General features: G+C 41.3%; 1 protein-coding gene across 1 annotated transcript in view; it reads right to left on the bottom strand.

Annotated features, from left to right (window-relative positions):
• mus101 (mutagen-sensitive 101) overlaps positions 1 to 13,137 on the bottom strand; it is a 508,677-nt gene that overhangs the window by 311,119 nt on the left and 184,421 nt on the right. Inside the window, exon 10 of the mRNA XM_068224988.1 lies at positions 9,492 to 9,655. Coding sequence (XP_068081089.1) covers positions 9,492 to 9,655 — 164 coding nt within the window. The remainder of the gene's footprint in view (positions 1 to 9,491; positions 9,656 to 13,137) is intronic.

Here is a 13,137-nt window from a genome sequence, read left to right as displayed (position 1 = left end):
CTCGAACTTTCCGCGAGAGTATATAAACTGCTGATTTTCGGGTCTCGGTGCCACTTCAGTACCATCTTTCAGTGTGTAAAGTACATAGCAGGGGGCGGGAAGCGCCTCTTTCTTCGGGGAGCAGTTCAACACCAAGGTAATGGCCTTTTAATAACTTCCTTTCTTGCTAGCTCAGCAGTTTAACTCTCGGGGCGGGTCCGAAGCGTTTCTACCATGTAACATTCCCTAAAATGTAAAGACTCTTAGCCTCTATTCTCTTTCAAAACTACATATTGGGATAGAGAGTGCTTAACCCTCTCGATCTCCCACTCATATTGCATTGAGGTGAACTTATTTTCACAACCGTTTCTTCCCTTCTAATGTAACGTAAATTGGTTCCTTCTAAAAGTCACCTCTTTAGTATGGGATTAGCCCTTGCATTAACGGCCTAGTGCCAAGTAGGTTTTAAACAGTGTATTAGGAGTGCAGATTGCCTCCTCTCAATTGTTATTTTAGAGGTCAAGTAATTAACCTTTTTCTCACTTAATAGACCTCAGTAGGTTAGGTACGTTACCCCTGTGTATATGTCCTTAGAGGACAACTTGAAGGTGGAGTTTGGTGTGGCCTTTGACAGGCTTAAGGTCGAGAGCGAGTGGCTCCTTTTGAAAATTGAGTGTTGTATGCCTCGAGGAGGCTTTTCTGGGTAATTTGGAGCAAGTGCTCCTGAGCATCAATGGGGTTTTCTGCCCCTCTGTTAAAACTTATTTTGGAGTAAGGTCGGGCTGATTGCCCAAGAGGCTCGAAGCCCAAATCTTGTGAATACTGTATTTGTAATTTGTTACCTTGCTACTCTGTACCTGCCATTCATGTTATTTCTTAATTTTGAAAAGAAAATATAACCTTGTTAAATTTTAAATTCACTTTAATTTTGTAGCCTGAGACCTGTTCACCCCCCGCACCTTCTTTCACCTCTACCTACCACAAAAACACGGTAACAAGTGGTAGCAAAGCGTGGTTGAATGGGTCTCAATTTAGCCCCTTCGACGGCTAAACATTGTTTTGATTCCAACTCTAACAATTTTCTCAGTTGCTGGAATTTTTAAATTTTCCTTTTTCAAAATTGTTCTGTCATCATGCCCGGCCCTCGCGATGTCCTCCATCTTAACTATTTGCGCAAGGAGGAGTTGATCTATGAATTGACTATTAGAAATGTAGAATCTGGAGGCACGGTTGCAGTAGACACAAACAGGCTTAGAGAGTCCCTTGATTTGCCCATTTCCATCCCCACTTTGGGAGACAAAGAAATTGACGACTCTCTTTCCACGATCATCGAGAATATTACTGGGCTAGCATCTGTAGTTAGTTTTTTTGATGAAAATGATCCTTCTCCTAATCAAATTAAGCGTGTGCAAGCCAGGCTATTTCATTTTTCAAATAGAGTTAACGATCTGTTGTCTCTAAAGTTGAATGACGTTCAGAGGAAGGAGGCTAGTACGGTGCTTGAAAATATTTCTGAATTATCTAATAAGGTAACTCAATTGTTAACTGGGGAAGTTCCTCCCAAAATCGATCAACCCACCACGGTGAATGTAGGTAGTGAGGAAGAGCCTCCTAAGGGAGAAGTCAATAGGATAACCGTTGCTGCTCAAACTATCTCTGCCCCATTGGACAACGAGTCTGAACGCCGTAACTCATTGAATAATGTACGTTCTGAATTAGCTTCTTTGCCACTTAAACCTTTACCGACGATGTCACCTGGGTTCAGCAGTTTGCCTCATCCACTGGCAATGTTGCTCAGAGGTATCTCGAAGTTTTCTGTCAACACCACCAGTGAAGTTATTTCTTTCTTAAGGTTTTTAGTTGAATTTCAGGATCATGCCCTTGTTTTTTCTCTTTCTCCATGTCAAATATTGCAAATCATCTATCCTTATGCTATTGGTATTCTCTCTGACAAAATAGTAAGAGCCATAGCTGAACAGTCATCTATTGAAGATTTTCATGCACACTTGCTTGCAAATTTTATTCCTGCCCGCGCGAGGTCATCTCTGATTCAGAAGTACTATTATCGTGTACAGAGATTGGACGAAAATCTGGCGGATTTCATACAAGACATTAAGTTTTATACTAGGGTTTTTGTGCTTCATTTTCCGGAAGACCAGATCGTACAGGCTATTGTAGAAGGAATTTCACCATCTTATAGGTCATATTTATGTTTCGCGGCGTGCCCGCAAACTTTCTCTGAACTTGAAGCATTGGCCGTCTCAGCGGAAGGAGTTAGATACGCCGATTCCTTGCGTGTCGCGAAAGAACCCCCTCCTTCGTTTAGTAATCCTCGACCTCCACCTTGCCGACCAGTCACACCCCGTAAATGTTATGCTTGCGGGTCGCCTGACCATCTTCGCAACAAGTGTCCATTGATCAAATCTAGTAGGGCAAATAATGGGGCTGGCTCATGACAAGGCTGTTTTAAATGTGGGGCTTTCTCACATATCGCCAAGAATTGCCCAAATTCAAATAGCACCCCCTCCTGCTCAACTTCTGGTGCAACTTCCACCAATGTCACTAATAAAAAGTGACTAGTGGCTGCGGCTGAGTCGACTAATCCATCTTTCCGAGGCTCAGCCCCTGGTAAACGGATCAAAACTTCAGGGAACGTTCACTCTGCAAATTCATCTTTTGAATGCCCTAAAGAGTGTCTTAGGATTGCGGCGGATACCCCCGCACCTGTTCCTTTTCTTAAGATTGAGTTAAATAACGAACCAATAACAGCTCTATTAGATTCAGGCAGTGTTTTTTCTATTATTTCGGACCAATGGTATTCTAAATTGAAATCTGTTTGTAAACTACCTGACTATGACTCATCCCCTGTTCAATATCTTTCGGCTAATTCATCTCCATTGGAAATTCTAGGTTCTGTAAATGTCAAAATTCGTATTTTTAAATTTACATGGAAAATCAAATTGTTTGTGGCTAAGCACCTGTCTTGCCCTATCATATTGGGAGCTGACTTTATTTGTCACACTGGTCTTGTGCTCGATCTTCAGAGTAAGTCGTGCACATTCAAATTTGCGTCCAATTGTAAAATCCCCTTGTTAAAGTGTAATTCTGTATCATGTTCATCTATTTCGCCTACCCAGGATGAGATGTTGTTAGACCTTAGACATCTACCTGAGGAGCAGGCTGATAGTATTCGTAAATTATGTCAGTCATTTCCAGAGGTGTTCTCTGATACTCTTGGTGTTACTGACCTTATTGAATACAAAATTGAGGTCACGGATTCAATTCCTGTCCGTCTTCCACCTTATAGGCTATCTCCACCTAAAATGAAGGCTCTGAAAGAAATCATCGATCAGATGTTGAAGGATGGTATTATTAGGCCCTCTAAGTCGGCGTATTCGTCACCTATTTTTCTGGTCCCGAAACCCCAAGGGGGCTTCAGGCCTGTCATTGATTATAGGGCTCTCAATCGGAAGGTGGTGTTACAATCTGTGCCCCTTCCCGACCTTCATTCTTGTTTTTCATGGTTCCGTAAGGCCAAGTTCTTCACCATCTTGGATTTGAATCAGGCCTACAATCAAATTCCCCTAGCGGAAGAGTCTAAACATCTTACAGCGTTTGACACGGACTGGAATTTATACGAATACAACCGCGTGCCTTTCGGGCTCCCCACGGGAGCAGCTGTACTCACTAGGCTGCTAGATAGGGTCTTCTCCGACATCAAATTTGAGTACTTGTATCACTACTTGGATGATGTCGTCGTATTTTCGGAGACCTTTGAAGAACATCTAGATCATCTGCGAGAAGTTCTCAATCGCCTTCGTAAGGCTGGGTTAACTGTTAAGTTGTCCAAGGTTGCCTTTGCTAAGCCCTCTATGTCATTCCTAGGGCATATTGTGTCACCTGATGGTGTTGCAGTCGATCATTCGAGAACACAGGCCATCCGTGATTTTAAACCCCCTAAGGACATCAAAGGTATCGCCAGGTTCATTGGTATGGTGAATTTCTTCAGAAAGTTTATTCCTAACTTCGCTAATAGAGCGGCGCCCTTGAACCTTCTTCGTAGGAAAGGCATCAAATTCGAGTGGGGACCTTCTCAACAAGCCGCTTTTGAAGATCTTAAATTAGCTCTCTGTAATGCCCCTGTCCTTGCTATGCCTGATTTCTCAAAGAAATTCATTGTCCAAACTGACGCGTCGTCGTCAGCAGTAGCTGCAGTCCTTCTTCAAGAGACTGAACTAGGGAGGCGACCCATCGCCTATGCATCTAGGACTCTATCGGCTCAAGAAGCTAAGTATTCCATCTATGAGCTCGAAGGTTTGGCAGTCTTATTTGCCTTAGAAAAGTTCCGTCTCTATCTGGAACATGTCAAATTCGACCTGGAGACAGATAATCAAGCCTTAAGCTGGGTCTTAGGTAGGCCGCGTCGTACTGGTCGTATAGCCCGTTGGGCCATCCGTATTTCTGCCTTCCAATTTGATGTGAGGCATATCCGAGGGACCGAAAATGTTGTTGCTGATGGACTCAGCCGTATGTTTTCTAACGAGGTCGAGACCAATGATCCGGTCGATAGTTCTTCACCTCCCGAGTCCATGCTATCTGATGTTAATGGCATCTTAACAGATGCTCCCATGCTCTTTAGGGATATCGAGAAATACCAACGTGAAGATCCGACGCTGGCTCCGATAATGGAAACCCTTTCTTCGGGGGAACATGTCGTCCCTTATGCTCTGAGGAATGGTGTTTTATGTTGCCCATCGAGGCATGATAAGATGATGAAAGTTGTCGTTCCAGCTGTTCTTGTACCTATGATCTTCAAGTATTATCATGAGACCCCATTAGGAGGGCACCTAGGCATCTTTAAAACTCGTGAGAAGATTCGTGAAATGTTCACCTGGAAGGGTAAGGACGGTGAAATCCGTGAACTAGTAAAGGCTTGTAAATCCTGTTTGCTTAGTAAACCTACCATGTCCACCAAGGTAGGCCTTTTGTCTTCTCATCAAGCGTCGCGCCCCATGGAACGCCTGTATATTGATTATGTATGACACTTCCCCCAGTCGAAGGGAAATGCTAACAAGTTCATCTTTGTATGCGTAGATGGTTTTACAAGATTTTCCTGGTTATTTCCGACTAAGCTGGCTACCGCTCAGTCCACCATTACTTGCCTAAATTCTATTTTTGCTTCTTTTGGTCCGTGCCAATATATTGTGTCTGATAATGCTAAGGCGTTCACATCAAACTTTTTTTGTAAATTCTGTTTTGACTTGTCCATCTCTCATGTAACTACTTCTGCTTATTATCCTCAACCATCTCTGGCTGAACGGGTTAACCGTAATCTCAGGTCCGCGCTTATTGCCTATCATCATGAAGATCATTCCAGGTGGGACACGTCCCTGCATTGGTTAGCTTTTGCTTTGAATTCGGCGGTTCATGAATCACATAAATTTACTCCAGCCTCTTTGATGTTCAAGTTTGTTCCCAACACGCCGCTCTCTAACCTCTGGTCTCTGAGTGACATTCTACCTGAGACAATAGATCCGGATAATATCAAAGATCTTTGGAAGAAAGCTAAAGCCAATCTTAAGGTGTCTCATGAAAAGGTTAGGGAAAGATATGATCGTGGACGGAGACCCACCAATTTGAAGGTAGGCGACCAAGTGATGGTCAAGAATTTTGTTCCCGTGGGCAAGCTTGCTCCCAGATTTCATGGGCCGTGTGTCATTCTTGATTTCCTTACGCCGGTTACGTTGTTATTAAGCAATCCAGCCACCGAGAGGATATTTAGGGTTCACCTGTCCCAGGTGAAACCGGTGTAATTTCTGTGTTAACTTGCTTCATATTATTTTGAAAGGAATATGAAGGTTATATTTTTTTTTTGAGTTTTCACTTTTAAGGCATTCTGCCCCTTCTATAATATTTTGTTTTATATGTAAGCATTTTTGTAAAACCTGTCCCGAACCGTTAAACTGCCATTCTGTCCTTACCACGGCCATTACCACGCTCCCGTCTCCTGCTCCACACACTGTGGCTTGCTTATATAAAATGCCATGGATATCTGCACGCCGCTGGCCCCTCAACCTCTCCACAAAGCCTGTGCCCTCAGAAAAGATGATGGTCCAACAAAATTCTGCCGCCTAGCTTTAATATTTCAGTGCCCCCGCAGCCGCGCGGCGCCGTACCGCTGCTGGAATAGAGGAAGGGCCCCCTCTCCTCCAGCGAGGTCGACCAGTGTACGGCGAGCCGGAGCCCTCCTCCCGGCCAAGGCTGATGTGAGGCGCACGACCTGCTACTTGCCCGCAGCCTGTATATGTTCACCGCGAGCGTGGCGTGCTTCAACACCACTGCTCCCCTCATAGTGCGGGCGAGCGGTATCTCAGGGTACTTGAGGGGTCCGAGCGGCCGCCTTTGGACGTAAGCTGCAACGGCCGGTCTGGCCATCCAACTTAATCAACATCGAAATATTTAATCAACTACATGGACATTTACTATCAGCAATTACTACACTTGGGAATTCAACAGCAATATTTGGTGGACTTTGAAAATTTTTCTTCACTTTCAAGTATTAAAAGTTTTTCTTCTGAATTCAACTTCTACAAACATAAAGACATTACTTCAGTAGTTACTACGAGAATTTTTGAAACTGGATCAAATCAAATTTTCACTATTTTGATAAATGCTTCTGCAATTAATCTCCATAGCAACATCATAACTTGGACCTTGTTTTCAAACAAAAGTGTATGTTCTTCCGTGTTACCCCCTTGGAGGAACTTTTGGGGGAGGGAGGTCTGTACCGGGCGGTACACCTCCACGCCGCTTATTTAAACTTTGCGCCAGTTGAAACTCCCCTACTGGGAGAAGTCTGAACTTTGTCTTATGTATTAATTTTCAAGTTACCTTGAAGATGCCACTACTTGGAAATTTTGAAGTTTCTGAACTGTGTTGTTTTCGATGTATTTTTGTTTTGCTTGTAGTAAGAAGTGTGAACATTCTCTTCTAGAGGACACTACTGAAGAACTACAACGGTGCACCCTAGTGCGAAGTGAAAGAACTGTTTTTGTTGAGAAAATTTAATTTCAAAAGTTTGTTCTTTGCTAAATTTCTTTTAGTCATTGTTTAAGTTGGCAATTTTAACCCTTTCTTTCCCCTTGTTTTGAATTTAGCCAATCCCGAATTTCTCGAATTAATTTTCAACCAATAATATGTTTCTTCTTCGTATTGTGTAGGGGGTTTCTTGATGAACCAATAAAATCCTTGTGGGAGGGTGTTCTCATTCCAAAAACGCCTCGAACTTTCCGCGAGAGTATATAAACTGCTGATTTTCGGGTCTCGGTGCCACTTCAGTACCATCTTTCAGTGTGTAAAGTACATAGCAGGGGGCGGGAAGCGCCTCTTTCTTCGGGGAGCAGTTCAACACCAAGGTAATGGCCTTTTAATAACTTCCTTTCTTGCTAGCTCAGCAGTTTAACTCTCGGGGCGGGTCCGAAGCGTTTCTACCATGTAACATTCCCTAAAATGTAAAGACTCTTAGCCTCTATTCTCTTTCAAAACTACATATTGGGATAGAGAGTGCTTAACCCTCTCGATCTCCCACTCATATTGCATTGAGGTGAACTTATTTTCACAACCGTTTCTTCCCTTCTAATGTAACGTAAATTGGTTCCTTCTAAAAGTCACCTCTTTAGTATGGGATTAGCCCTTGCATTAACGGCCTAGTGCCAAGTAGGTTTTAAACAGTGTATTAGGAGTGCAGATTGCCTCCTCTCAATTGTTATTTTAGAGGTCAAGTAATTAACCTTTTTCTCACTTAATAGACCTCAGTAGGTTAGGTACGTTACCCCTGTGTATATGTCCTTAGAGGACAACTTGAAGGTGGAGTTTGGTGTGGCCTTTGACAGGCTTAAGGTCGAGAGCGAGTGGCTCCTTTTGAAAATTGAGTGTTGTATGCCTCGAGGAGGCTTTTCTGGGTAATTTGGAGCAAGTGCTCCTGAGCATCAATGGGGTTTTCTGCCCCTCTGTTAAAACTTATTTTGGAGTAAGGTCGGGCTGATTGCCCAAGAGGCTCGAAGCCCAAATCTTGTGAATACTGTATTTGTAATTTGTTACCTTGCTACTCTGTACCTGCCATTCATGTTATTTCTTAATTTTGAAAAGAAAATATAACCTTGTTAAATTTTAAATTCACTTTAATTTCGTAGCCTGAGACCTGTTCACTCCCCGCACCTTCTTTCACCTCTACCTACCACAAAAACACGGTAACAATAATAATAATAATATCAACAACAGGAATAAATATAAACGTGTCGATGACGTGACAAGGAGAGGGGCATGATGTGGCAGGGGAAGGGATGTGACGTGGTGAATGTAGGTTAACAAACTACAGATATTGGACCCATGCCAATGACTGAGCAACGGTTATCCAAACACCTCGCAGTTAATGCTGGGGTGGAGACAAATCAGGATGTTAGTAAGATAAGTTCCAGAATTTAAGTTCCTAAATATTAAACAGAAATAAACATTATTTCTAAATATCTGAGTGAGACTTGATAGAATCTGATTTGTTTAATAGCGCTGTTTAATAATGTGTCTTTTTTACAGGTATTTTGTAGTTTGTTTGTTTTGAGCGAGCAGCTTGACTATACGCTGCTCACATCCGTTGCTTCGCTCCTCCCTCCCTCTCCGCCACACCCAGATACTCCCACGGCACTTCTAATTTTACGACTATTTATTTGTTCTATTTTGGCGTTTAAACTGGCACTGGGGACAAGCAGTTTTGACCTTAGCATTCTACTGCCTCCCACGAATATTCCTACCAAATTTCAACCGAATCCGAGTGAAACACATGTATGTGTTCCCTCGTGAGATGATTCTCCCTCCTCACTGCCATTTTCATCACTTTCTGGTATATAGTCTGATTTGTCTTCACTGAAAACACCTTCATTCGAATCATCCTCCCTATCTAAAATCACACCAATTTCAGATTCTGTCAGCTTCTCCTTACTCTTCTTGAATGAATGGTTGCTTGTAAGAGCCAGTTATTATTTGAGAAACTAGCACACTGCCGCAACAGAACAGCCAACAGAATACTGCCAATATATTCTAGATGGCCCAAACAATACTTGCGAGTCCATTAGACTCAATCTGGGTGTCAGCGTAACAATGTGAAAATAAAGCGCATAATAATGAATAATGACTAATATGATAATGAACGAAGCCATTATATTATAAAGAGATGGTATTCATGAGCATAAATAGAAGATGTTCCTGAAAAAAAAGAAAATGAAAGAGCAAACAGCACAAAATATGACGAGGTGAGTCTGATAGACTATTGATGGAAGTATACAGCCAAGAACTGCTATATTACCCTGTAGCAGTATCCCTAAATTTACTTTAAGGATTTGTACAATGAAACTAAAATTAACATATAAAAACTACCATAAAAATTACAACATTAACAAAAAGAAAGCTATAACTTTTCTGTTCAGAATGGAACAGGAATAACAACAAAAAACACTCACCTAAGACCACTCTCCTTCAGTAGTTTTATATCTGAAGCAACAAATTCTCCAAGAATGACATGAGTCACGGCATCAGAAATTTCATTAAACCTCGTCGCTCCACCACCATTTAGAACCCGCCGCAGCTTCTCTGTCCTCTCAGCATTAAATCCAGACAAGTAAACCTAATTAAATATGAAACTCGTCAGTTAAATAAGATTTGGATTTAGTAAACAATTTAGACCATTAACAATTACCCACTAATTTCCACCAACCACACATAGGTTATATCTTGTAGAGCATACAAATTCCTCATACAGTAAAACATGCTAAAAGCGGAACTTGAATAAAGTGGAAACTTGTCTCCTTTCTCTCAGTCATCGCGAAGATTATGGCATTATAATGTTCTTACTTTTGTATAATGTGAAATTTCCTCAACATGGATATAGAAACTAAAAATACAATAATTCTTTAAAATCTACTTGTACAATGTGGAAAATATTAAGAACTAATGTAGTCCTACATACGATTGTCCACTTCAGGTGGTTGTGTGATCGATGGCATTGTCTGGACAAACTGATGCACATGTTTGGAGAGAGTGGTAACACGGATGGGGGAATGAATGAAGTGTGTGAAAACCCATCAGCAGTATCCAACTTGTGTCAAGCAAGAAATGTTCCCTGACAGGCAGAGAACTTCATTCTAACTGACGAAGAATAATAATAAGAAGAAGAATAAGATCAAAAACAAGATTCGAACCCATGAAGAGGCCCACAGTGCTTTTGTGACAAAGCAATTTGCCATTATATCTAACTCTTCCATTCTTCTTGAACGAATGTACTCAGCTCAGAACTGCATTCAGAAAGCCATGATTAGAAAGAAGAGGAAACAAGTTTCTTTGTTTGATCTGTGGAAGAAAGCTTTATGTTGTGACATACTGTATAGAGTATCGTGATAGAAATAAGTTTAAGGAGTATATATACAATGTTGTGAAATAGTGTAATATACTGTTGTGATAGTATAAAAAAAACATATACTGTGTATCATACTGTATATAGTTAAAAACTCAATAGTAATTAACTGTTCTGTGTACTAAAGTACTACGTACATCAATCTGGATAGGTGAATGTCATGCATAGACAGATACAGGTAAGCTCTAAATAATACTTTAAAGTACTGTAGACTGTATTATGTTTTATGTAACAACAGTGGTGATTGTTACTTTAAGGCAATATATATATAGGTGTAATGCAGAAACTTGTCTAATTCGGAGAGGGAAAAAAAAAAAAAAAAGTGTTCCCTTGCGATTCCGTTTTGAGCAAGTTTTACTGTATATCTGGTGGATTACATGTGGAGTGCAACATATTACACATTCTCTTACACCGTTACAAATAAAACACTGTCTGTTTCAACAATCTAATTCATTATGACCCAGTTAGAACACACACACACATACATATACACACAAAATTATATTCAACCATGAATGACCACATTCAAATAATGCTGTCCATTTACAAGTCTCTCACAGCAGGCTTGAGCTAGGCTGCCTTTGCCTGAAAAGGGCTGTAATCCTAACAGGCTTTACCTTTCACTTTCGCTCCACGCGCTTCATCACTTCACACACCACAGCTGCACAAAGACAGGTTTGAACACAGAGCTGCTGAGCACCACAACATATGACTGATCCTTCGCTCAACTTCAGTGGAGGTCTGCCGCCCACACAATCAACACAGTCAATTCATGTGGCTGCTCCTCACAGTGGACTATTCAAAAATTATGACTAAACAGTGGTCGCATAATAGCAAACTCAACAGTGTTAATGAGCACTACAATACTGCTCATAACATACCTGCACCACTCTACTCACACCAACTGTTTCGCACACGGACTCCATGTTGGTCTACAGTTCATGACAGTATAGACACCGTACTCCAAGGCAGCACACACGGTACTCCGTTCAGTACTCCAAGGCAGAACACAGTACTATGCTCAGTATTATAAGGCAGTACACGCCCAGTACTCCACTCAGTACTCCAAGGCAGCACACACAGACAAAGCTCAGCACTCCACACCGACAATGATGATAGCCAGCACTACTGCCATCCCACTAAAACTACTGACTGTTTGCGGCCAACCTCCTTTTTGCTTGTTGTGATGATGATGCTTGTTTTTAAAGGGGCCTATCATCTAAGGTCATCGGCCCAGCCTCCTTTTTATATCCTGATGATTGAATACTAGAATCGTTGGGGCTCGGCCGGACTGGGAATATTCCAGTTTCATGTTCCAGAAGGTGCATGGGGAATCCAGATGGGGATAACAATAGCGGAGAGAGGATGTCACTATATCCCTCAGCTGAGAACTCCCAGTTGATTCACTAGTTCCTTCCAGTAAATACCGAACGGGGATAAACACAGAGGGCTGGTAAGTACAATACTAACATTTTAACATATGTACTAGAGAAGCAAGGTATTAAGTTCATCAGCAGAATGTTACTGATAAAAACAATGGCTCAAGTGGCCTGCGCAGTGGCCTCCACAGTATGCACTAGCCATGCGTCTTGGTGGGTGTGCTATTTGCCAACTGATGAACTCAACTTAGCACACTGGGGTGGGGCGCTGGCGGCCAGGAGTGGATTGGCTGAAGGATTTATAACGTCCAATAACGGACTATTTATATTACTACATAAATTTAATCATTCGGGACAAATATTTCAGGTTCTCTATGGGAATCAAATTCTATATCATCTAATGGCCAGACAGGCATCAATTTTTGGTAATGAGACAAAATCTCTCAAGTGCACTGGCGCTGCCGGTGGCTCCAAGTGGCCTGCGGAGTGGCCTCCACGGTATGCACAGTAGTCAGTCAGTCAAAGCTGTCATTCCTCCTAATCACATGTGATAGCCATTGTGCTTAAGGGAAGGTTAAAAGCCATTCTGGTGAAAATATGACTTTCTCTTTTTTTTTTTTTGCCTCAAGTTATAGCAGGGTCTTTTCTGCTCATTTTGTTGTATCATTTGTTAAATTATGATGGATCTAAATATTTTAAAAATAATATTGAAATATGGCTTACAATGCTTCATTTTTATCTGTGAGGCACACCATACTGCAACATTTTTTTCTAAAGCTTGTCTCAGAAAGTATTTTATGTAGAAAGTGAAGACATGGTATATTCATTTATTTTAGGTTGGCAGGATTGCCAAAACAGGTAACATGGTATATTCATTTTAGGTTGGCAGGATTGCCAAAACAGTAATGGAGGACATTTTTTTATATTTGTCATAATGAGTGTGTACCTTCTCAGTATTTTTACTTTCAATATTATTTGGTTGTGGTGTGAAACATTAGTAAGTTACTTAGATTTGTATATTCTACAACAATGACTAAATCAAAGGGAATGTTCAAGAAACGACATAATAAAGTCCTACAGGAACTTGGCGTTTGAATAATTAAAAATACTGTCAGATGTTTCAAAGACCTGGATCGATTACGGACACAAAAGGCAGAAATTGCAGCTCAGAACATGACCAAAAGAGCTAGGAGAGAAAGAAGAAACAATAAACTTGGTGTGGAAGATAAGAAACAGGATCCAGACTATGGAGCAGGGTGCTTCTAGTTATTGTATGAACATTTATTACTATAATCATGTGTGTAAGTTTTAAATCCT

Source organism: Anabrus simplex, chromosome 1, assembly GCF_040414725.1.
Source record: "Anabrus simplex isolate iqAnaSimp1 chromosome 1, ASM4041472v1, whole genome shotgun sequence".
Taxonomy (NCBI): domain Eukaryota; kingdom Metazoa; phylum Arthropoda; class Insecta; order Orthoptera; family Tettigoniidae; genus Anabrus; species Anabrus simplex.
This window is presented reverse-complemented; position numbering and strand designations above follow the sequence as displayed.